General features: G+C 43.3%; 1 protein-coding gene across 1 annotated transcript in view; it reads right to left on the reverse strand.

The window, feature by feature from the left end:
• LOC143783277 (uncharacterized) overlaps window positions 1-26,957 on the reverse strand; it is a 292,496-nt gene that overhangs the window by 43,559 nt on the left and 221,980 nt on the right. Inside the window, exon 5 of the mRNA XM_077271688.1 lies at window positions 3,490-3,567. Within this exon, the coding sequence (XP_077127803.1) occupies window positions 3,490-3,567 (78 nt within the window). The remainder of the gene's footprint in view (window positions 1-3,489; window positions 3,568-26,957) is intronic.

Consider the following 26,957-nt stretch of genomic DNA (forward strand, 5'->3'; position numbering starts at 1 on the left):
AGTGGGTGCCAGCTCTGTTGTACAGTCAGAACCTGCATCAAACAACATTGATGGAAGATGGCTGAAGTATTGTATGTTGTTTGTTATTATGGCCACAAATGCCATGAAAACTAAATTCTAAAATTAACATTGAAATTGATACTTTTTTTGTTATACTATTTCACTGAAAAAAAAGTGTTATACCAACCTCACCGCTTACCTATCAGTGACCAGGAGGTCACTGCACATTGCACGTCATGACATCACAGACATGCAACACACATTGACCTATAGGTAATGAGTGGAGGATAGAGGAGTCTCTTAAAGAAGAAGTTAGAGGTCTTTGAGAGCCAGAAATCTTGCATGTTTTTAGGTGACCAAATACTTATTTTCCACCATAATTTGCAAAATAAATCTTGCCAAATTAGACAAGGTGATTTTCTGGATTTGTTTTCTCATTTTGACTTTCATAATTATGGTCTACCTATGATATCAATTACAGGCATCTCTCTCATATTTTTAAGTGGGAGAACTTGCACAATTGGTGGCTGACTAAATACTTTTTTTCCCACTGTATATTAAGTCATATACCTTCATACGACCTACATGTTAATAAACTATAAAGGAATGCAACTTCATTATCTACTAATAACTTCTTGGGGTACAAGTCAGTTGGGCAGCATGGATGTTTTAACACAAAATTACAACAGAAAGTGACACAGTAATGGTATGGATTATATGGCTGGAGTGAGATTTTTTATAAACTGTTCAGGGTAAAAAAATTAGAAGTGGATGGTCAGTAATTAATTGTAGTTGTGTAGATCAGTTCCCTGATCCTTTTATATATCACAGTAAAAAATAGCACCTATCCTCAGCGACGCCGATCACATACCACACTGTGCTAGCCTAAAAAGGTTCCTTTCCGGCATCCAGTTCTGACGAAGGTCCCTACCAGGACCGAAAACCTCTAACGTTACTATTGGATGCACAATAAATGGAACCTTTCTTCTCACGACAAATTGCTCCTTGAGTGCCAAGTTTTTTCAACCCTTTATATGTAAGGAGGGAGACTGTCCTCCAGGTGCCTGCATCATACTGGGTCCAGAACTGCTGAGGCTGCATCCCATGTTGCCTGGGGGAAAGGATAGGGGACAGGACAGGCCCATGACCCGGGAAGAGGGGAAGTGACTAAGCCAGGCAGTGAGGAAAAAGCGCATGAAGAGGCAGTGAGTTTCCCTCCGGCAGCACGAGCAGAAGCAGGTGTACAGTGTGCTACGCAGGGTGACAGTGCGGAGACGCATTATGGCCGAGATCTCCTGAGTGCTCAAGCGGGACAGTGAGTGAGGACCTGCACTGCGAGCAGTGACAGACTGTGCAGCAGACATAAGGGCCGCAGAGCACAGATCCAGGATGGCTGCGTGAGAGACTTTCTGGTATTGGGGGATGTGCAGAGCATTACAGCATGGGCGTCCCAGTGTCATCTGGCACACAGAGGAGCATACACTGTGTAGAGCCATGCAGAGCAGCCATTCAGTTCACGACAGCTGCTCAGGGAGACATGTGCCATGAGGAACCTTGCGGAGAGCTTTACTCTTTTGGCTCCGTAGATAAATGGACTAAGGGCTCAGTGGGCAAAACCGGTGACTGCCAGCTGCTGCCAGAAGTCAGATTGTTAACTTTGTAATCCATCTGAGGACCCTACATCGGCTGTTGCCGGTACTACTACTCCCATCGAACTGTGGACTAAGGACCTCTCCAGGAGCTATGATAAGTGTTGTTGGAAACTTAGACTGTCGCACTTGTTTTGCTTATTTAATTTAACCCTTGTTGTTCCAATAGCTCTTTGCTACTGCCTATTAAAGGGACACTGTCACCCCATCCAGCCGTTATAAACTAAAAGAGCCACCTTGTGCAGCAGTAAAGCTGCATTCTATCAAGGTGGCTCTTTTAGTTTTTGTTGCTGTTATTCCCCAAATAAAGGTATTTATAATTATGCCCAAATACCTTTCTTTAGACCTGGAGGCAGGTCTGAACCCCCCTCTTTGAAGCGCCAAACTGCCATCAGTCATATCTTCTGGGGCGCTGGTTGCCGCCCCCTCAGCGCTGTTTTCCTCGGAAATCCAGAGCCTGCGCTGTGCTCTTCTGCCTTGGGCAGGCGCATTGAGCATTGGCCGTCTGACCTCACCTGCTGGGTTGCAGACTGCGCCTGTGCGGGCAGTACGGCCACCCAGCTACTGAATCCCCACCCCACAGTGTGTTATGTATTATGCACAGTGTGGAGCTGGAAGGCGGGGGACCTGGGGGAGCGTCTGACAAGCGCAGTGCGCATGCCCAGGAATCCCAGCCCCGCACTGTGCATAATGCATAACACACTGCGGGGTGGGGATTCAGTAGCTGGGTGTCCGCACTGCCCGCACAGGCGCAGTCTGCAAACCAGCAGGTGAGGTCTGATGGCCAATGCTCAATGCGCCTGACCAAGGCAGAAGAGCACAGCCCAGGTGCCGGATTTCCGAGGAAAACAGCGCTGAGGGGGCGGCGACCAGCGCCCCAGAAGATATGACTAACGGCAGTTTGGCGCTTCAAAGAGGGGGGTTCAGACCTGCCTCCAGGTCTAAAGAAAGGTATTTGGGCAGAATTATAAATAACTTTATTTGGGGAATAACAGCAACAAAAACTAAAAGAGCCACCTTGGTAGAATGCAGCTTTATTGCTGCACAAGGTGGCTCTTTTAGTTTATAACGGCTGGAGGGGGTGACAGAGTCCCTTTAACTCCTTGAGAGGAGATTACTTTAACTCTTACTGTTAAAATAATAAATAGTATTGTTATACCATACTGCTCTGCAATCCCTGTGTACTGCATCCATTTAACCTGCTTACATATATATCACGTTACTTTTGATAGCTACCGTATGTACTATGTTTTTATAACCTAGTCTTTGACAGGCATTTGTACAGCTATTATGCATCATTCTTTTGGTTAGAAGTAGCCAACCTTAATCACATCTTTTTGGACACAATGCCCAATTGTGGATAAGGTGTACAATACCTTTTTTACTATTTACTTTCTAAATTTCTCTCTTCTTCTTTCCGTTTCTTTTCTTTCTTTTTTTTACTAAGGTGTATCTAAAATCTAAAGATGTTATGCGTTTATAACAGATTGCACTCTATCATCAGTAAAGTGTTTTAAAATGATATTCTATGCTATTTGTGCGCATTAAATGGATTTTATTTCTAGAATATAACAATAGAATGCATATATATATATATATATATATATATATATATATATATATATATATATATATATATATATATATATATATATATATATTTTACCCTATGGTTGACGATGGAGCTACAGATAACAAGGTTGATTGTTTCCAATTTTCAACAAAAATAAATGCTTTATGTAACTAAAGTTAGAGTAATGATATCTCTCCTATGGACTCACATCTGAATATTGATGATTGTAAAGATTGGATTATACATTAATAGAACATTATTATATACCTAGCGTGATCTCTTCATGCATGCCTTTCTCTAGCTCAGCAGACTTATTCATGGTACTGTTATGGAATCCTCTTTTAACTGTAGGAAGAAAATGGAAGCAAAGTTAGACACAAACAACTGCTGTTTTTCTAAATACATGTATATCATAAAATGTATACATATATGTAAATGCATATAATGTATATTTTCTACATTTACTACTTTAGATGTAATTATCTAAAGCCGAGACTTTTAGCCACACTGTCAAGTAAGCAAAACTGCAAGTTTTAAGGGCTAAAATCAGTTAATCACTTTAGGACTGTTATTCAATATTATATGTAGTATAATATTTTGTACATCATTATTACACAATTATTAGACAGATCCTCTCATTCCAGTCATTTCCTTCGATAGGAGATACTGATAGATCCAGTTCCTTACACACCAGGCAAGCGGCTGCCATCAGAAACTCATTTCCCTTGGAGTTAACTTGGCTTTTTTAATTAAAAATATAGTTTTCTATGTGACTAACTGGAAATTCAAATGGTTCTTTAGAGCGAGAATTACTGTCTTATTAGTGGATCTCTGTTCTGTCCCAATAATGATGAAAAGGGTTTTAAAGTCCAGCAGAATAAATTTATCATATCAATTGTATTGCATGCGGTAAAAATAAATACAAAAATAAAACAATTCCAGTTTATTTCTGACCATCCCTCCTACCAAGCAATCTATATATATAATTGTCTAAGGGTTTTTCTGTCTGTCTGTCTGTCCTGGAAATCCCGCGTCTCTGATTGGTCGAGGCCGCCTGGGCCTCGACCAATCAGCAACGGGCACAGTATCGACGTAGAAATCCCGCGTCTCTGATTGGTCAAGGCCGCCAGGCTTCGACCAATCAGCGACGGGCACAGTATCGACGTAGATGTCATAATGGTTGCCATGGCGAAGATGATGTCATAAAGGTTGCTTTGACCAATCAGCGACAGGCACAGTCTGCCGCGAATTCTGGAATCATCATTGTCCATATACTACGGGGACATGCATATTCTAGAATACCCGATGCGTTAGAATCGGGCCACAATCTAGTGGAATATAAGGCTATGTGCACACGTTCAGGAATGTCAGCAGAATTTTCCTGAGCAAAACGGGACTTTTTCTGCAGGAAATCCGCTCGTGGTTTTTTTGCAGATTTTTCCTGTTTTTTTTTTCTGGAGCTTCCCAATGCAATAATATAGTGGCAAAAACGCGAAAAATCAGCAAAATTAATGAACAAGCGGCATTTTTTTTACCACGCAGCATGTGCACAAAAATTGCGGAATGCATTAAAATGATGGATGCCTAATGTAAGTTAGTGTTTTTTTCCGCGGAAAATGGCCGAAAAAACGTGAAAAAAAACTCAAAAAATCCTGAACGTGTGCACATAGCCTAAGGGGATCAAAAGTGTCTATTCACCAATATAAACTAAAGCTTGTCCTGTATAAAAAAAAATAATTCTTCACACAGCTCTGTTTATAAAAATAAAACTTATGGGTTTCAGAAAAATAAGGGAAAAAATATATTTTTTAAGTAAGTGATTTCTTTGTGCAAAAGTAGAAAAACAGCTCAGAGTTATAATCTTAGTAACATGTTGAGTATATTGAATAGTGAACAATATATATATTTTTTTTTACTAAAAATCCAGATTTGCTATTTTTTGTTCACTCCACCTCCTAGAAAGTGTAAAAAAAAGTGATTAAAAAGTCATATGGACCACAAAATAATACTAATTCAGCATAGAAGACATTAAACAATAGTGACAACAGTTCTGATAGAAGCTACATTTTTTTGCTCGAAAGCTGCTACTCGATCTGTGTGTGCTTCACTGCCTGCGTATTTGTCTATTGGCACACTATCAGTATTTGGTCAGTATTTTACATCAGTATTTGTAAGCCAAAACCAGGAGTGGAACAATCAGAGGAAAAGTCTAATAGAGACATGTTACCACCTCCATATTTATCACCCACTCCTGGTTTTAGCTTACAAATACAGATGTGAAATACTGACCAAATACTGATAGTGTGACCGTAGCTTTACTCTACTCCTCACTCCTATCTCCATATAGTACAATGGTAGGTGTAATCTGATGCCTCACTGTGCTGGCATTTCAACCTTCTTTAACCAAGATGGATTTGGACAGTTCTTTTCAGAATGGATTGTGAGTAGTGATGAGCGAGTGTACTTGTTGCTCGGGTTTTCTTGAGTGACCTCTGAGTATTTGTTAGTGTTCGGAGATTAAGTTTTCATCACAGCAGCTGAATGATTTACAGCTACTAGCCAGGCTGAGTACACGTGGGGGTTGCCTGGTTGCTAGGTAATCCCACATGTAATTAAGCTGGCTAATAGCTGTAAATCATGCTGCTGAGGCGATGAAAACTTAATCTCCGAGCAGTCATAAATACTCGGAGACCACCCGAGCGTGCTCGGGAAAACCCGAGCAACAAGTACACTCGCTTATCACTAATTGTAAGTGCAGGAGAGAAGGGAAGAAGTGACTCAAAAGTAGAGATGGAAGCAGACCTGTCTGATTATATTCTTTAAATATGGTTATATTTAAAGTTTTTTTGTATTTGCTTGAACTATTGCTTTATGCAAGATATGTTGAAATGACGGTGATTATTTAATACAAGTTAATTAAAAAGTTACATGTTCCTCAAAATGGTACCTGTGACAAATACAACTTAAAGGGAACCTGTCACCTGAATTTGGCGGGACCGGTTTTGGGTCATATGGGCGGGGTTTTCGGGTGTTTGATTCACCCTTTCCTTACCCGCTGGCTGCATGCTGGCCGCAATATTGGATTGAAGTTCATTCTCTGTCCTCCATCGAAAGGTCCTTCACGCACTCATTCTTAAGAAGGAAGGCTGCCGGAAAGAAGCCGAGGGTGAGTATATTCCTATTAGGTATATACTCACCCTTGGATGCACCCTGCTTCTTTCCGGCAGCCTTCCTTCTTAAGAATCAGCACGTGAAGGACCTTTCGATGAAGTCACGGCTTGTGATTGGTCGCGGCGGCCCACGTGACCACTCAGCGACCAATCACAAGCCGTGACATAATTCTCATGGCCTAAATTCCTAGAATGAGGAATTTAGGACCTGAGAATTACGTCACGGCTTGTTGTGATTGGTCGCTCAGCGGTCACGTGGGCCGCCGCGACCAATCACAAGCCGTGACGTCATCGAAAGGTCTTTCAAGTGCCATTCTTAGGAACAGAAGATGCCGGTTACCAGCGGCGATGTCCAGGCTGCGTCGGAGAGGTGAGTATATCAATATTTTTTATTTTAATTCTTTATTTTACACTTAAATGTGGATTCCGATACCGAGTTCCGATATCACAAACATATCGGAACTCGGTATCGGAATTCCGATACCAGATTCAGAAGATCGCCGACCTCATGGCCGACCCCACACAGGGGTCGGGTCGGGTTTCATGAAACCCGACTTTGCCAAAAGTCGGCGACTTCTGAAAATGGCCGACCCGTTTCGCTCAACCCTAGTGGCAACATCATACCTGTACGGATTGGCAAGTCCTGGTCCTTACCTTTGTTGTGAAAACAAGCTGGACTTTTGCTTTGTCTGATGTAAGACTGTGTTTTTTTCTGCCACCAGTATGAATAAAACACTGAGCTTGAACTAAAAATCTGCATGTGCCTCTTTACTGCATCCCTGCCATTGCCTACCAGAGCTTTGAAAAAAAGGTTGGGTGGGGTACCAGAATCCGATCTTCCACATGTCTGTTCATCCCTACTTACTGGAGATTGCTAGGTGTGTGAGATGTAATGATATACTGTAGTTCTGATGTACTGGTTTAATCTCCTGCATTAGTCAGTCAGTGTAGAGAAAGGGGCAGTGCAGCTGAGTTTAGCTGTGCCACATTGCAAACTCTTCTCCCAACTCTCTTTATTAGTGACATCGTCAGTGTATCAGTAATCAAACTTATGTCTGCTGTGCTGAGGTATCTTGTACGTGCTCTACAGTGAGATCAAGACAGTCAATACATCTCACATGAGTAACCTGCCAATTCTGGACTATTCTATGTTAGATGTAATGACAGTCTGCTCTGATGAAGCAAGTACAAGCTGAGCACAACAAACTTAAGTGTGATTACTGACAGATCTCTTGACATGCAGTGTGAGAGGACAGCACAGCAGAGCTGTCATTGCTAGGATTGCTAGGAGAGCTGATAGGAGGATTTGTAATGTGACACAACTAAACACAGTTGCACTGCCATTCCCCCACACTGACTCATGCAGGATGTTAGACCAGGAGATTAGGGCTGTATCATTACATCTCAAACACTGAGATCTGCACTACCTTATGGTGGGCATTTTATTCTTTGAGTATTACTTCCTACTTATGATTGGTCAGCATCATACAGGCAGGCGAAATGCACACCCACAGTGAAAACCCTTATAACACCCTCTTGGACTGAAAATTAGTTAACTCATTAGGTGCCAAATGATTTAATTGCTATAACAGTGAGGCTAAATAAAAAAAATGCTTTATTCCGCTCTGTAGTCACTATTATATACTGTGTCCAGTAGTTCAAAATACTTAAGCAAACTATCATATAAATAAAGCAATGGCAGTAGTGACATTTTCATTAAGTTCTGTTTTGACTAGTAAATTACCACAAATGTGACCTGATAGGTCTTTACAACAATCTTGTATAAAAGCATTAACCATCATCGTTATCCTCAATCTATCTTCATCCACAGACAGAAAACATAAAACAAAAAGATAAAGGGTTAACTAGTAATAGGTGCAGTTATTTAGAACAACTTGTGGGGGAGGACAAAACAATAATGCAAGCAGTAGTTCCTTTTCTCAAAAACTAAATGAAACCTTGATAAGAAGCTGGGTTTAATTTATATTTCTGGACTGGCACATTTTAGCTGTCAGTCTTTGTTCTATCATTGTAGTAAGTACAAGGACTGAAAATCTGCTTTACCTTGAGGTCTCAATAAAGAGAAATAAATGAGTTTCATTTTTTTCTACTTTATCTGTCAACAACTACTAGGTTGGTATGAATCTTGGCAGTATGTAATCAAAGTCTTATGTACTGCAATAAAAGAGCTATTCTACTACATTCAATGTAATTGTTTTCCTCTAGCACAAGCCACTGTGAAGCTATACGTTTACTAGCCCATATGTTGGTAGACGAAGCAATAGAGTATATAATATAAGTTTTAATCTGATCTTAGCTGAATGAATAGAAGTAAAATCATGCAAAATAAAGCATTAACCCCATATTTACATTATGCTGTCTGTATACACATGCATTAAGAAATCAATATCATATAGGAAATTAGATACTTACTTGATAAGCCATCCAGGCTACTGTTCAGTTTCAATAGCCTGGGATGTAAGGAACATGCATTCATAAAAAGTAAAACTTTGCAACATACAATGGAATAGTTACATTGGGTGCAAAAAAGAGTGGATCAGGCAAGACTTAAATTCACCCGTTCTTCCTGATTTTCCCATGAAATTTGGTCTCAGATAATTTATTCTTCACAAATTGAATATCCCTTATTATCCTCTCATAATATATTTAAGAAGTGAAAAATAAAGAAAATATTTATATTTACCCTGTGGCTAATAATTCGGTCCCGTATTCTCCTCTCAGGCAACATTTCGGTGCCTGTTGCATCTTCTGATTACCATTGATGAGCGCTGAAGCCCTTAATTCCAGTTCTGATGAAGCCTGGGACAGTTTTGTGTAAAGGTACAACGTCATTACTTCATGTCGGGCCATTGCACACATGTACAGAAAGGTCCCAGGCTTCATCAGTGATGGAAGTTCTGGGCTAGCGTGAAGATGCCTAGAGATTCAGCACTCATAGCCAGTGTCGGAATATAATGACAATCAGTGTGTGCTTACTTGTTATTTTTCTTGAGGTGCTTGTAAAATGACATTGAAATCTCAGGGTGCTCAAGAAATATATTCACTACACACTATACAAAAGTATACAATTAGATTGAAACAAGTGACAAATTCAGTTGAAGTTCAGAGAGTGCATCTTCTTGATTGCATATAACTAGTAATCTGTTAGGGCTAGCGGAACGCACTGAGTAAATAGAGAGATGTTATTTGGTGCGATCGCAGGCCGGGGTCCACCGTGCAGGAGAGTACCTGCTTCTGGCAGCCCTATATGGCAGTAGAAGCGAACTCTGTTACTTCACAGAGTTGCCTAAAGAAAGCACTGTGTTAGGGGTCGAGTTCCCTCCTCTGCACAGGGGGAATCTCGGTCCATCTCCGCTGTGGTCTCCCATTCTTCTCCTGCTGCAGTGGAGCCTGCTCAGCGGAGACGTCGGTCCCAGCGTCTCGCTCAGTCTGACTCTGTGCTAAGAGTTACTGCTGCCTTTCCTGCTTCTGCCATTGAAGTCGGTGCTGGGCAGCGGCGAGCAGACGCTTCTGGGTCTAAGTCCTGCTTTGCTCATTCGGAGCATGCCCAGAGTAAGATCTCTCAGTGGAGATCGAGGGTCACATGATCTGATACTGCAGCTAAGGTCATTGGCTCCTTCAGGAAGGTCCTGTAGGTGCTCACGCTCTGGTGTAGCTTCTCATTGGTCCTTCTAGGAAGGTCCTGTACGTGCTGCAGCTATTTAAGGTTCACATGATTGCACGGCCATGCGCTAGTATTGTTCTTTGTTTAGTGCTTTGCGCCAGTGTGGTCATGAGAGTATGTGTTCAGGGACCCAGCTGAAATAAGCCCCTAGAATGCTGGCACCTCCGGCGAGGAGTTTGGGTTTGAATGTGTTCAGGGACCCGGCTGAAATAAGCCCCTAGAATGCTGGCACCTCCGGCGAGGAGTTCTGTGTGCATGCGTGACCACTGACTGCTCTCTGTGTGGGCAGTTAGCCTGTGCCTCTGTGAAGCCTAACAGGGCACAGTGCTTTTCTTTCACAACTACTCGGTGAAGTAACTGAGTTAGTCCATACCGCCATATCGTGCCGCCGTTGCTAGCAGCAGGTACTCCTGCACGGTGGACCCCGGGCAGCGAATGCACCAATATCAATAAAAACATCTCTATTTATTCGGTGCATTCTGGTAGCCGTAACATAATACTAGCGCCAGGGTCTGGCTAGTAAATGGCTGACATTCAGCAAACTTTCCGGTATATCCAGCAGCTGGAGGGTAGGTTGGTGGCTCTCGAGAGCTCAACCCCAGCTGTGGATGTTACCGCAGTTGCTGTACAGGCTGCTAGCGTGGCTGCAGCTACCTTGTCCACTGCCACCCCTATTCCAACATTATCTCGCCTCCCGCTGCCAGAAAAATTTTCTGGAGACAGCAAATCTTGTAGGGGTTTCGAGAGTCAGTGCTCTTTTCATCTCAAGCTCCTGGCTGAATGTTTCCCTACTGAGCGGGCTAACGTGGGATTTATTCTGTCTCTCTTGTCAGACAGGGCGTTGGAGTGGGCTACGCCGCTGTGGGAGCGTGGCGATCATGTGGTGCAGAGTGCTCCGCGGTTCCTGAGCACTCTGAAACAGGTTTTTTTAGGACCTCAAATCACCCATGACACGGCGCTCCAACTGCTGGCATTAACTCAGGGTGAGTCCATGGTCAGCCATTTTGCCATCCGATTTTGGACTCTGGCTTCTGAGCTGGAGTGGTCGGATAAAGCCCTTATCCCCATATTTTGGAGGGGCCTGGCTGATCACGTTAAGGACACTCTGGCCACTAGGGAGATTCCTGCCACACTGGAGGAGTTAATATCGGTCTCTACTCGAATTGACCTCCGTTTTAACTTGCGGAGGTTAGAGCGAGCCCAGTGTAGGCAGAGGTTTCGGCTGCCTCCCACCTTCGACAAACCTCTCGAATCTCCGGTCATGGTACCTGAGTCACATGAGGCCATGGAAGTGTCACGAGCGGGTTTTAAGTCCCGGACTGCTCGTGCACTCCAGGTTTGTCATGTTTGCCAGCAGTCAGGACATCTTGCCACCAGATGTTCTCAGCGGTCGAGGAAACATCAGCGTCTAGTGGTAGTAGGTGGAGGTACACTAGACACGGTGACGTTTGCCTCCAAATTGTCCTTTAAGGGGACAATTATTATTGGCTCATCTTCCCACTCGGTAGAGCTCTGCGTGAATTCTGGGGCGGAGGGCAATTTTATGTCTTCTGCCTTCGCCCAACGTCACGCAATACCCCTGGTTATGCTTGCTCAACCAGTGACGGTAGGAGTTGTGAATGGGTCGACACTGCACAGATAACACACCAGACCATCCCTTTTACTCTGTCCATGTCGCCATCCCATCAGGTGATTATATCTCTGCTCATCATTCCTGAGGGAATTGATGAGGTCCTGTTGGGGATACCTTGGTTACGATACCACTCTCCTCATATCGAGTGGTCCTCAGGCAGAATTTTGGGATGGGGTGAATCTTGTGGGGGTAGGTGTCAGAGGGAATGCATTCAGGTTGCTACTACAGAGGTACCCACAGATCTATCCTCTCTCCCCAAGCAGTATTGGTCTTAGGCGGACGTGTTCTCCAAAAAGGCGGTGGAGACCCTTCCGCCCCATCGCCCCTATGACTGTCCTATTGATCTCTTGCCTGGTGCTGAGCCTCCTTGGGGTCGAGTTTATCGATTATCTCTCCTGGAGACGGAGGCAATGTCTCAGTACATTCAAGAGAATCTGGCAAGAGCGTTCATCAGGAAGTCAGTGTCACCTGCTGTGGCTGGGTTCTTCTTCGTGCAGAAGAGGAATGGGGAACTGCGTCCATGCATAGACTACAGGGGTCTTAATGCCATCACCATTAAGAATAAGTACCCTTTACCCTTGATATCTGAGCTGTTCGGTAGGCTTCGGGGAGCAAGGGTGTTTACTAAACTAGATCTGCGGGGTGCTTACAACCTGATTCGCATCCGTGATGGAAGACAGCTTTTAACACCAGAGATAGGCACTATGAATATCTGGTGATGCCCTTCGGGCTCTGTAATGCCCCAGCCGTTTTCCAAGACTTTGTGAACGACATCTTCCGGGATATGCTCACCACCTCGGTCGTAGTCTATCTGGATGATATTCTCATCTACTCTCCAGATATTGACTCCCACCGGAGAGATGTTTATAAATTCTTCGACCTCCTACGGGCAAACTTCCTCTATGCCAAGTTGGAGAAGTGTGTGTTTGAGCAGGAGTCCTTACCTTTCCTGGGCTATATCATCTCTGCCCAGGGATTGGCCATGGATCCTGCCAAACTACAGGCTGTGATGGACTGGCAGGAACCCCATTCTCTTAAAGCGGTGCAGCACTTTATGGGGTTCATAAATTATTATTGTCAGTTTATTCCGCACTTCTCGACTTTGGTAGCTCCCTTGGTTGCCCTCACCAAGAAGGGAGCAAATCCCAAATTGTGGTCTGTGGAGGTCTCCAAGGCCTTTAAGTCCATAAAGTGTCACTTCGCTAGTGCTCCCATCCTACATCGCACCAATGTAGATAGGCCATTTATCATGGAGGTGGATGCCTCATCTGTTGGTGCTGGAGCAGTCCTCTTCCAAAAGGATGCTCAAGGTCGGAAGCATCCTTGCTTCTTCTTTTCTAAGACCTTCTCACCAGCAGAGAGGAATTATTCCATCGGGGACAGGGAGTTGCTAGCCATGAAGTTGGCGTTCTCGGAGTGGAGACATCTCTTGGAGGGAGCTCATTTTCCCTTCCAAGTCTACACAGATCACAAAAATTTGGTGTACCTGCGACAGCCCAGTGGTTAAATTCTCGCCAGGCCAGATGGTCCTAGTTCTTCTCCCGGTTTCATTTCACCCTCCATTTCCTTTCTGGGGAGAAGAATATTCGTGCCGATGCTCTCTCTCGCTCCGTTGTGTCATCTGTGGAGGAGGAAGAGGAGCCTCGGCATATTGTCCCCACCGAGAGCCTGAGAACTGTGGCCCCGGTTTTGCTAGAGTCTGTACCTCCGGGCAAGACTTTTGTACCATCCAGTTTGCGACCAGAGGTTCTCTCTTGGGCACACTTGTCCAGGGTGGGTGGACATTTTGGTTCCAAAAGGACATCTGAGTTACTGGCGAGGACATACTAGTGGCCGCATATGGCTCATGATGTCGCAGACTATGTTCGGGCGTGTGTCTCCTGCACCAAAAATAAGTCTCCTCGACATCGGCCAGCTGGGTTATTATATCCTCTGCCGGTGGCAGATAGGCCCTGGGAGATGGTCGGGATGGACTTTGTGGTGGGTTTGCCTAAGTCTCTTGGCTGTACCATCATTTGGGTTATCACCGATCATTTTTCTAAAATGGTGCACTTGGTGCCGCTTACTCAGCTACCTTCTGCACGGGCCTTGGCAGCGTTGTTTATTAAACATATCTTCCGCCTACACGGTATGCCGGACAAAATTGTCAGTGACCTGGGTCCCCAGTTTGCGTCTCGGTTCTGGAGAGAGCTTTGTCATCTTCTCAGTATTGAGTTAAATCTCTCTTCTGCTTATCATCCCGAGACGAATGGGTTGGTAGAGAGGGCCAACCTGACCTTGGTCACATATCTGCGACATTTTGTCTCAGCCAGGCAGGATGGCTGGACATCCTTGCTATCGTGGGCAGAGTTTGCACTGAACAACGATGTAGCCGACTCCACTGGACAGACGCCATTCCTCCTTAATTATGGTCAGCATCCGCGGGTACCTGTGCCCATGCCCGTGTCTTCCGCCGACTCCAGGGTGGCAGACTGGGCTGTGGAGGCACGGGACATTTGGGACCACACTCAGGATGCCATTCGGGCCTCCAAGGAGAGAATTAGGTCTTCCGCCGATGCACATCGGCGCCCCGCTCCGACCTTTGCTCCCGGCGATTTAGTGTGGCTCTCTGCCCGTAACATCAGGCTGCGTGTTGAGTCCACTAAGTTTGCTCCTCGCTACTTGGGTCCCTTCAAGGTCCTCGAACAGGTTAATCCTGTGGTCTACCGTCTAGCTCTTCCTCCACGCCTAGGTATCACCGACACCTTTCATTTGTCCCTCCTTAAGCCCGTATACATGTCCCGGTTTTCTGAGTCATCTGCCGGGACATTGGGTTCATCTACGGATGATTACGAGGTGAACGCTATTTTGGGGTACAAGGTGGTTCGTGGCAAAAAATTTTATTTAGTGGACTGGAAGGGTTACGGTCCTGAGGATAGGTCCTGGGAGCCTGCTGAGCGCATTCGGGCTCCGCAGCTCATTGCTGCCTTCGAACGTAGCGAGGCCCAAGGAGGGGGGCCCTAGGAGGGGGGTAATGTTAGGGGTCGAGTTCCCTCCTCTGCACAGGGGGAATCTCGATCCATCTCCGCTGTGGTCTCCCATTCTTCTCCTGCCGCAGTGGAGCCTGCACAGCAGAGACGTCAGTCCCAGCATCTCGCTCAGTCTGACTCTGTGCTAAGAGTTACTGCTGCCTTTCCTGCTTCTGCCATTGAAGTCGGTGCTGGGCAGCGGCGAGCAGACGCTTCTGGGTCTAAGTCCTGCTTTGCTCGTTCTGAGCATGCCCAGAGTAAGATCTCTCAGTGGAGATCGAGGGTCACATGATCTGATACTGCAGCTAAGGTCATTGGCTCCTTCAGGAAGGTCCTGTACGTGCTGCAGCTATTTAAGGTTCGCATGACCGCACGGCCATGCGCTAGTATTGTTCTTTGTTTAGTGCTTTGCGCCAGTGTGGTCACGAGAGTATGTGTTCAGGGACCCGGCTGAAATAAGCCCCTTGAATGCTGGCACCTCCGGCGAGGAGTTTGTGTTTGAATGTGTTCAGGGACCCGCCTGAAATAAGCCCCTAGAATGCTGGCACCTCCGACGAGGAGTTTTGTGTGCATGCGTGACCACTGACTGCTCTCTGTGTGGGCAGTTAACCTGTGCCTCTGTGAAGCCTAACAGGGCACAGTGCTTTTCTTTCACGACTACTCGTTGAAGTAACTGAGTTAGTCCATACCGCCATATCAGGCCGCCGTTGCTAGCAGCAGGTACTCCTGCACGGTGGACCCCGGGCTGCGAACACACCAATATCAATAAAAACATCTCTATTTATTCGGTGCGTTCCGGTAGCCGTAACACACTGTGTCCTTTTAAACCCACAGGAGTACACAGCAACTGCCGAGCAGATAGCAGTTTGTGGTTCCGCAGTCAAAGAGACAAACATACAATCACCTCACCGTAGGAGCCAGTATTCTAGATGCTTATTTCAGCCGGGGCCCTGAATCCATACACACAATCTCCTCACCGGAGGTGCCGGTATTCTAGGGGCTTATTTCATCCGGGTCCCTGAACACATATACACGTAACCACACAGGCGCAAAGCACATAACTTAGATTTGATACTAGCGCCGTGCGGCCATGCAAACCTTTTATAGCTGCAGCAAGTACAGGACCTTCCTAGAAGGAACAATGAGAGGCTGCCACAGAGCCTGAGAAACTTCAGGACCTTCCAGGAGAACCAATGGGTTTTGCTGCAGTATCTAAGCATGTGACCCTCAATCTCCAGTAAGAGATCTTACCCTGGGCATGCTCAGAAGAGAAAAAGCAGGACTTAGTCCCAAAAGCATCTGCTCGCCGCTGCCCAGCACTGGCTTCAATGGCAGAAGCTGAAAAAGCAGCAGTAACCCTTTGCACAGAGTCAGACTGAGCGAGACGCTGGGACCGACATCTCCACTGAGCAGGCTCCACTGCAGCAGGAGAAGAATGGGTGACCACAGCGGAGATGGCCCCAGATTCCCCCTGTGCAGAGGCGGGAACTCGACCCCTAACATAATCTTTCTCAAACTATCGCTATGGGGATGATAATAAGAATAAATTAGGATAAATTGCACACCAATAAATATGTAAAAAATACAGTAAGACAATATAATGTATAAAAATTTACAAAGGTCCAAAGTCAACATAAGATTTTTTTTGTAAACAGCTAAAATGCCATAACTTGTGTCACTATCCAAATTTTTTTGGACTTAACTGTATTTTGAAATAACTTTAACGTTGCTAAGGCTGTGTTTGTATTAAAGAGATTGAAAGAGGTTTGATACGGTTCTAGACCTTAGAGTGTTGTTTTCCCTTTCATTCTACCTTTAGATCTTTATAACTCCTTTCCCACAAACAGCATTCTCTGCTGCCTTTAGCCAGTGTTCTCCTCTCTGGTTTACTCCTACTTTTATGGCCTTCTTCTCATGTGTATTTGCTAATTTAATTTTTATATGGATCTGCATGATTAACTCCTTAAATACTCTATAATGAAGTAGTAAGCATTCTGTGCCTCTGTGTTATGTTTGATCCCTAAACAAGCTTATGGTCATTCCTTGCATCATCCTAATTTATAATATACCAGAGTTATAACATCTGCAACCATATATATATATATACACTCACTGGCCACTTTATTAGGTACACCTGTCCAACTTCTTGTTAACACTTAATGTCTAATCAGCCAATCACATGGCGGCAACTCAGTGCATTTAGGCATGTAGACATGGTCAAGACAATCTCCTGCAGTTCAAACCGAGCATCAGTATGGGGAAGAAAGGTGATTTGAGTGCCTTTGAACGTGGCATGGTTGTTGGTGCCAGAAGGGCTGGTCTGAGTATTTCAGAAACTGCTGATCTACTGGGATTTTCACACACAACCATCTCTAGGGTTTACAGAGAATGGTCCGAAAAAGAAAAAAAATCCAGTGAGCGGCAGTTCTGTGGGCGGAAATGCCTTGTTGATGCCAGAGGTCAGAGGAGAATGGGCAGACTGGTTCGAGCTGATAGAAAGGCAACAGTGACTCAAATCGCCACCCGTTACAACCAAGGTAGGCCTAAGAGCATCTCTGAATGCACAGTGCGTCGAACTTTGAGGCAGATGGGCTACAGCAGCAGAAGACCACACCGGGTACCACTCCTTTCAGCTAAGAACAGGAAACTGAGGCTACAACTTGTACAAGCTCATCGAAATTGGACAGTAGAAGATTGGAAAAACGTTGCTTGGTCTGATGAGTCTCGATTTCTGCTGCGACATTCGGATGGTAGGGTCAGAATTTGGCGTAAACAACATGAAAGCATGGATCCATCCTGCCTTGTATGGAGCATCTTTGGGATGTGCAGCCGACAAATCTGCGGCAACTGTATGATGCCATCATGTCAATATGGACCAAAATCTCTGAGGAATGCTTCCAGCACCTTGTTGAATCTATGCCACGAAGAATTGAGGCAGTTCTGAAGGCAAAAGGGGGTCCAACCCGTTACTAGCATGGTGTACTTAATAAAGTGGCCGGTGAGTGTATATACAGTTGAAACCCGAAGTTTACATACACTATGTAAAAAGACACATATGCATGTTTTTCTCAATATCTGAAATGAAATCAGAATAAACCTATCCCACTACATGGAGCGTGGGTGCCACATTGAACTCTTAGGGTGCCAACCTCCGGGTGTCATGGGTATGTAAGGTATGACAGACAGTCTGCCTAGATCCTCTAGAAGGTCATTGCAATTAGCTCAAGCACCTTCTTGATTCTTGCATCTCTGTTATGGAGCGATATTCTTCTCCCTCTAGGACCCAACAGTTACCTCCACCTTCTGCTGCTAATTACACACCTTTGCTGATGGTTTAAATATATTCAGCTTCTGCAGCATGGTTCTGCTGTTAGCTCAAATTTGCCTCTGTCTTGTTGGAATTACTAGCAGTCTGTTAGTGTCATCTCAGAGGACTCTTGGAGGATTGCTCCAGGACGTCTCAGTGGTTTTCTCAAGCTAAGTGTATTCCCTCGTTCCCTCGTTTGTCCACTCTCTTTGTCTTTAGTTGTAGTGGGAGCTGACTAGTGGCACCCTGTCCCCTCCCTATCCAGGGCCTTTCGCAAGGGTCAGGCAGGGATTAGGTTCCTGATCGGTGATAGGTGCAGAACCTATTTAGAGATGTTTAGTCTCCACTCCCCCTTCCCTAATATTTGGGCTTCCCCCTCCCTCTCCTTATTGTTGTGCACTTTACTTCTCCCTCACCCAGCATGACACTGGGCCAGGAAGGGCTGTTATGGATGGAGACACTTCCTCAATCCCTTAGTTCATTTCCTGTATTAAATCAACTGCATTGATTATACCCACCTGGCTTTATACTTTTTTGTGACCCTTTTTCGTGCTACTGTAAGGAGTAATTTTGGAGTTTTTAACTAAGACAAATAAAAGTTATTTTTTAATTGTTTTTTTCTTTTTGGTCTTGCTTTTTATAGACCCTTTTTGCATGCTATATTGGTTATTTAGTAATTGTAATGGCTAGTTTTCTGTCTGGGCCAGTAAACACTACCAAGTCGCTGAATGATGCTGAAGATGTTTTTCCTGAGAAAAATATGCAGGTATCTCAGCACGTAAGCCAAAACTGATATCAATTTTTGTTGAATTACTAGTGACCTATAAGAATAATATTAAGCTGTGGTGGAAAGTACAATCCCTTAAACACTACATTAAACAAAATATTGTACCACAGGGCTTGAGGATCCCAATAGTCCCAGCTTAAGACTGAGGTCAACAGCTTTGTTACTAAAGTGGGAAAAAGAATCGATCCGATTGTCCATTCATTTCATGAACTTCAATCCTTTTCTCAAGACAGTGCTCTAGTATATTGCAGTGATGTAAATGGGCTGATGGAAAAATGTAGCATTGAGTACAATGTGAGTGAGAGGAGACTCTATTGAGTCATCCAAAAAAGTCTGAAAGCTCTGCTACTGCACAAAAGCAGCAAGTATGCTTCAGTGCCTATAGGGTACTCATTACTGGAGCCAAAATAATTAGTCAACGAGAACATCTTTGCAACCTGAACTCAAGAACATAGTTGCGCAAAGCTTAGTTGATCCCACTAAAGTTCTCCCGCCATCACTCCACATTAGGCTTGGATTGATGAAGCAGATTGTGAAAGCTCTACGGAAAGAAGGAGACACTTTTAAGCACTTGTAACCTGTGTACCAAGTTTCAGGGACTGTCCGAAACAAAAGCAACTTAAGGAAGGCATTTTTGTGGATCTGGATATTCAGAAAGTCATGTAGGATGAAGTGTTTGAAACAAAAATGAAAGCTGTTCAGAAAAGGGCTTGGGATTCTTTTAAAGAAGTCATGAAGAAATTAATAGGTAACAACAAAGATCCAATATTTAAGTTCATCATGGAGAACATGCAGAAACGTTTCAAAGTCTTGGGTTGTCTGATAAATTTGAAGTTACATTTTTATTGTTTCTTGTTTATTGTTTTATTGCATCTCCTTGAGACTGACATGCTTAGCAAGCTGAGATGATGTGACATAAAGCCGCAATGCTCCTCTGGGAAATATGATAATTATGCAAATTGTCTCTTCAGAGAGGAAGAGAACTAGAACTCTAGTGTCACTTATTGGAAGTTAGCAATCCTACAAGTTTATGTTGACCCTTTAACGGGCCTTGTCACATGACTTAGGATAATAGCGAAACCAGAATCTCAATCTGCAGCCACTGTGTTTCAGGGTACTGCCCCTCATCAGTGCAAAGTGGAGCTCTGGTTTGGGTGTGTGAGAGGCATCTGACCGATATCCAAGAAGTATCGTTTCTCCTTACAGAGATTGACATGCTAAGCATGCCAAGATGAGGAGACTTAAAGCCGCAATGCTTCTCTGGGAAATATGCTAATTATACAAATTAATCACAAGAAAAAATGGAGTTCTATACGAAATATCAAATTTTAAAAGTCAATATTTTATTGTAACAACACGATAAAAGAACAATATTACAAAAAGTGTAGAAAAAAGGGGAGACCCTAGTACAAAAAACATCCACGTCACAGACACATGAATATGTGTACCACCATGGTATAAGTATCTAAAGAAACATACATATTAGCACACAATGGTGGAGCGTAGTTCTAATTTTCATATAGACCAGTGTCCTCCATATAACCTACACAAGAACACCAATTGTAATGCATATCAAATAAACAGCTTCTTACCCATGGTGAGATAAAGTAACCAGTGCCTGGGACTCTGGAGACCCCCTCTTTGTAATTATACAAATTGTCTCTTCAGAGAGGAAGAGAACTAGAACTCTAGTGCCACCTATTGGAAGGTAGCAATCCTACAAGTTTATGTTGACCCTTTTATAAGCCTTGTCACATGACTTAGGATAATAGCCAAACCAGAATCTCAATTTGCAGACACTGTGTTTTGGGGTACTGCCCCTCATCAGTGCAAAGTAGAGATATGGTTTGGCTGTGTGAAATGCGTCCGACCGATATCCAAGAAGTATAATTTCTCCTTGCAGAGTTTGACATGCTAAGCATGCTAAGATGAGGAGACTTAAAGCCTCAATGCTCCTCTGGGAAATTGTAATATGATTTAGGATAAAAGAAAAGCCAAATCAAAATTTAAATTTTCAAAGTTGGTGTTTTGGGGTGATTGTCACTCATCAGTGTAAAGAATGAGATCTGACTTGGCTAGGAGAGAGGCTCTGAATTGTAGTCTAAGGGATAACATTTCTCTTTGTGCAGAGTGATATACTGGTCCTAGCATTCCAATGTAAGGAGGCTTATTTGCCATGCAATTTTACTCAAACTTAATCCTTTTTAAAGTGATGCGCTCATCTCCACTTATTATTGTACTTTGGTATACCATAAAAGCAACTGACAAAACGACCTAAATCTATTGAAGCAAAGTTTGGTGAAAAACAAAATTTGCCTAAGTGTCAAAACTTTCGGCCCTGAATATAGGCAGGTAGCTGTCTTTTCAGTGTGGCTGGGATTTATCCTATAGTGGTTCCAAACAACAATCTCATTTAGGTGGGTTGCATAGGCTAGGGTATCGTGTTGCCAAAAGAAGAAGAATGACCCTAATTATTAGGTTCAACAGCACAATATGCAGCTACACAGCTACAAAAGGTGCATTACAACAGAAAGTATACATGCCATTTGGGGTTACTTAGTATGAACTCCAAAATCATCATTGATGCTAAAATTATATATTTTTGTAGCTACATTGAAGATTGTGAATAGGATGTTAATAGGCAAGAGTTTTCACATAAGAAAACATCAGTGTTATGAATATCACAAATAGGTGGTGACTCTGTTTTAGATTTGCAATTTTATATCAAAGATCAGTAGACAGACTGTGTATGATAATCAACGTACAAATTGTCTCATAGACAAAATTAAAGTGTAAGGCAATTTTCAGATATTCCAAGTGTGGATTTTCGCTTCCGTATTAGCACCCAGAACAACTATAACTTTTGCAATTCAACTTATCTAAACTTAGATTACCAAAGACATCAGTGGTGAACTAGGTTCAGTCGTATCTTGGAATGTCCTTGTGAGATGGCTTAAATACAGAAACCAAAATGTGTTTGATTACACACATCTGATATAAAAAAAACCTGAGCCATAGTTATTTAGAACTGTAACAAATAATTGATAAGTAGTTTTTACATAAAGATTTAGAGCTTTTCGTAACAATATGTAAAGTCATTTTTTTAGTAATTTTCTATATGAAATACCACTATAAATCTTAAATCTTTTACATTTACTGATTTTACTTTATCATAACTACTAGATTTAAGCTGTGAAATGCAACTTCTGAAAATGTCAGGCAAGGCCACAATCTGTCAGGTGAGCTTCATCACATTTTAGTGCATTGTTTCAGTGAAGGTGAGAATTATTGAACACTTTGGATTACAGGAATTTCAATTCTACAGGCCCTGCAGCTTTAAGAAAATTGTCTAGTATGAATGATAATACGCCATGTACATGGACAGCCAAAATCGAGCCCTTTTAAACAATTAATTCCAATGATTACATTATTTCTAGCTTCTAATATTTCATACCTAGGGATAGAAATGCTATGAAGGATTAAAAAGTGAACTAATCTATGTTAAAGCCTTCAGGGATTTACAAGTATAGTACTGTATGATTATTTGAAGCCAATTGCACACTGCCAAAGGTAATTTGTTAATAGCTTAGAATTAAAAGTTGAGCGCTAATCATTCATATTCTGCTTTGAAAACACATGAACATATTTAAATTTAATAGGTCCATGTGGAATTTTCATCTAGCTAAATTGCACTGTAAATATGTTAAGAGAACTGTCAAACAAGTATAATTGTTGTCTCCGTGTTGCTTATAATTACATTTTAAATACAAGGCTTGCAAGGTTTAGATTTTATGTAAGAAAATAGGCAAATTACAAATTGTGTGCAAAATAAGATCATTTCTTAAGAACTTAACTGCAGATTCATTGAAAAGAACATGCAGTATTTGTTATATTTCTTCAAATGCTATTGTCTAACATGAATAACTATAAACATAGAAATGAAATGCTATCCATTTGAATAAGGATAGTTTACCATTGATAGCTATGTGTTAAACAAACATGACTAATAGTTTTGGATCAGAATTCCTTCTTGAGGATTGATCATTATAAGAAAAACATAAAAAAAGTGACAATAGATGAAATTATGAGATTATTCTCCTATATTTCATTAGCAAATCCGATGATGGTTTACATCAGTATTGCAAGAAAGCAGGTCTAACTTTGTTTTTGCTAGAGAAAGTGCATAATCTGATGAGATTCTCTCTCATGCAAGGGAAGGGTTGAGGGGTAGGAGGGTTAAATCTAATAAGCATCTGAATGATAAAATGGTTCCCTGTGCTCAGATCTAACAGGTTTTTGCCTGTTTCATTATTTTGTCAAGTCATTCACCTATAGATTCTATGGGAGAATCAATTCACCTAAAGAGAATAACTCATGTAGTTAATTATTTCACCAAGGCATCTCATTGTGCACCAAATCTGCAAAACACAAATCAGGCAAAATTGTTACTCACTTTCCATTAGGATTCAGAACTTTATACAAAATATTGCTATTTATCAGTCATGTAATAACATGTCACAGTGTCTTAGGCTAGTTTCACACTAGCGTTCCTCAGGGCTGCAGACTTCCTACGTGAAGCCCTGCCCACTGCCGCACCTCTTCATTCCACTCCACCTACAGCTGCTTGCATCCTGCGTACCCTATCTTTAACATTGGGTATGCATTCCATGCAGATGTATGCGGATACCTCCGCATGCATCGTTTTGACGGTGCGGCGACTGCACCAAATTGCAGCTCGTTGCGTTCGGCGCAGGTTACCGCACCTTCAAAACGATGCATGCGGAGACATCAGCATACATCGGCATGGCTGCATGCCTAATGGTAAAGATAGGGTATGCACACCGCATGCCAACATAGGCGGAGCTGACCGGAGGAGGTGCGGCGGTGGGTGGAACTTCATGGAGGACGTACACAGCCCTCCATCCGCAAATGTGAAACCAGCCTTATGCTGCACAGCTAACATAAGGAGATATAACACGTTGTAGAAGGTTAATCTGCAAATGGAGGACATAGCTGCTTCTAAAAGGTTAATCTTCCAGAGAATGATATAAAGTATAGTCTATCACAGCTAAGTTTACACAGACATACAGTCACTACACACTGAGGAGAAGATTGTTGCATGTTTTACCTCCGCTTCTTCTTCTCCTACTGTTGCATAATGCACAGGGATCCATCTTACATTGCTTCTTTTGTAGCTACATTCCATGCTGTACACACATACTCTCCCTCTACTCAGTTGTATCTCAAACCTCAAAAGCAGAATGTCTCATTTGGCTGACACTATAGACATTACATTGCTAACTTTTTATCTAATTAAATACAGTATATGGTGTATTTTAAAAATATCATATACTGTATTGTGGTCTCTATTTTCATAATGAAATTCTACGGTAGCTGATAGATCTATGTAAAATACCAAATATAATTTAACACAAAGCATAATATATTTTACTAATATGCACCATCTACTGTATTATCTATGTTTCATAGTATATCTGCATGTCAGAAGAGTGTATTACTTTCTGCTGTCTTACATTTACCATAGAATATGATTAATTTGTCATCATATCAGGACTCATTAAGCAATAGCTCTACAAAAAAGTGTGTTAGTGAGTGTCATCCCCAATTTATAATTTTGTGTGCTTGCATAATTATGCGCTCTATGTATATGTATCTTCCTGATTGACCCAGATTCTTCTAGTGTTCGGACAGTGCTTTTGTAGCAACCCCCTTAATGACCACCAGCACTTCTTTTACTGACCTGAAAAATTATAGAATAGAATCCCCTTATGGGTGAAAATGCAGCAACTGTCAGCTGAATATTACACCATGGCTATTAAACCACTTAAATACTGCTATCAATAGTGACTATGGCATCTAGATGGTTAACAAAATGTGGAGGCTCCCTGTCATGTCGTACGCTGTTCATACTAGGGCGTTCGACAGACAGTGGTAATTCCGTTTTGTCCACTATGCGCTCAGTGGCGTCGGCTAGATTTTATCTAGCTGGTCCGGGGTTAATTTAGCTGGTGCTCGGATTGGAAGCTGGGTCACGCCCACTGCCTTTAAATTGTTCTTCTGAACATTAGGCGTCGCGGATTATAGCTTCTGTCTTGTGCTTGGTTATCTCGGTCTGGAGTGGTGGTCTAGGAAAAAGAATATCGTATCTGGTGGTATATATTTCCCATTGTCATATTTTCCTCCTTCCTATATTTGTATTTGTTTTGCCCTGTGCACTTATTGTGTATTCCTGAGTGACTGCGGCGTGGAGTATATTTTCCGTTATCCTTGTCTGTGCTAACTGTGGGTATTGGTTAGTGGTCTCTTCACTGGGAGGTGGGTGGTGGTTTCAGCCAGAGGTTGTAACAGGAGATAGGGTGAGGATGGAGGCCCAGACATGCACACCATCAGTGTAAACTCTGGGAGAAGGGTCAGTCAGGGTTTCCCAGAGTTGAGGGAAATCGCAGGGGCCCGGGTTATTAGCTCTTGCCTACCTAAGTTTCCCGTGACACCTAAGTTTCCCGTGACATTATAATCGGCCTACATTATTTGAATTCCATGGATCCCATGACTTCCATAACCCGCCAGTTGGAGGCGCTGTCCCTTCAGGTCACTGAGTTGAGGGGGCAGTGCAGCAACAGGGACTAGCTGTATCTAATGTGCAAGCTGGAGCAGCAGGTAGAGTTGCTGAGCCTAAGTTTCCTTTGCCTGAAAGGTTTGCTGGGGAACGCAGTAAATTTGTTACTTTTCGTGAAGCTTGCAAACTTTATTTTCGTATGCGCCCGATCTCCTCAGGTAATGAGGCTCAGCGTGTTGTCTTTACTAAACGGGGATCCTCAAGCATGGGCGTTTTCTTTGCCTTCTGATTCTGCTGCATTTAAATCAGTGGAGAGTTTTTTTCTGCTCTTAGACACATTTACGATGATCCTGACAGAATGGCTCTAGCAGAATCTAAGATACGCGCTATTTGACAGGGGGAGCGTGTTGCAGAGGATTACTGTTCTGAATTTCGCTGCTGGGCGGTCGACACACAGTGGAATGATCTCGATCTGCGGAGTCAGTTTATTCATGGGGTTTCTGGAAGGGTTAAAAAAGCCCTCCTGATGTACGAGACTCCTGCTTCTCTAGATTCTGCTATGAGTCTTGTTGTCCGCATTGATGGCTATTTGCATCAGGGGGAGCATGAGACGCCGCCTATGGGAGAAGGTGTAGGTTCACGTGAGGTTGCTGCAGGTGAGCCCACGGAGCCTATTCAAATGTCAGGGGTGTCACGTGTTAAGCGTCAAGCCCCTGTGCTCAAGAAGCAGGGAGCCTGTTTTTACTGTGGTAAAACTGGTCATTTTGTTAACATTTGTCCTCTGCTGTCTAAGAAAAACGCAACGGCGGAAAACTTCTAAGCTCAGAGGGTGTGGAGGAGGCCAATCTGAGCTTATGCATATCCTCCATTGTGGTTTCTCAATGCATGCTCCCTGCCAAAGTTATCATCGCTGGCAGAGAGCTGCCAATCACTGTTTTTGTGGATAGCGGTTCTGCCACAAATCTCATTGATGAGGAGTTTGCACGCACAGCAGGTGTTAGGATCGAAAAACTGCCTCATCCAACATCAGGCCTTCATCTTCGCCTGTGGCAGCGGGGTTCTTCTTTGTTAAGAAGAAAGATGGCAGACTACGCCCGTGTCTGTATTTCAGGGAGTTGAACCAGATTATGGTTCGTGATCCATACCCTATGCCACTGATACCAGATTTGTTCAACCAGGTGGCAGGTGCTAAGTGGTTTACCAAGCTTGACCTCAGGGGGGGTATAACCTCATAAGTGTCCGTCAAGGTGATGAGTGGAAGACGGCTTTTAATACCCCTGAGGGTCATTTTGAAAATTTGGTGATGCCATTTGGGTTGACAAACACACCAGCAGTATTCCAACATTTCATAAATGATGTGTTCTCACTAGTGTTGAGCGATACCGTCCGATACTTGAAAGTATCGGTATCGGAAAGTATCGGCCGATACCGGCAAAGTATCGGATCCAATCCGATACCGATACCCGATACCAATACAAGTCAATGGGACTCAAGTATCGGACGGTATTCCTGATGGTTCCCAGGGTCTGAAGGAGAGGAAACTCTCCTTCAGGCCCTGGGAACCATAT

This window comes from Ranitomeya variabilis, chromosome 6 (assembly GCF_051348905.1).
Source record: "Ranitomeya variabilis isolate aRanVar5 chromosome 6, aRanVar5.hap1, whole genome shotgun sequence".
Lineage (NCBI taxonomy): Eukaryota > Metazoa > Chordata > Amphibia > Anura > Dendrobatidae > Ranitomeya > Ranitomeya variabilis.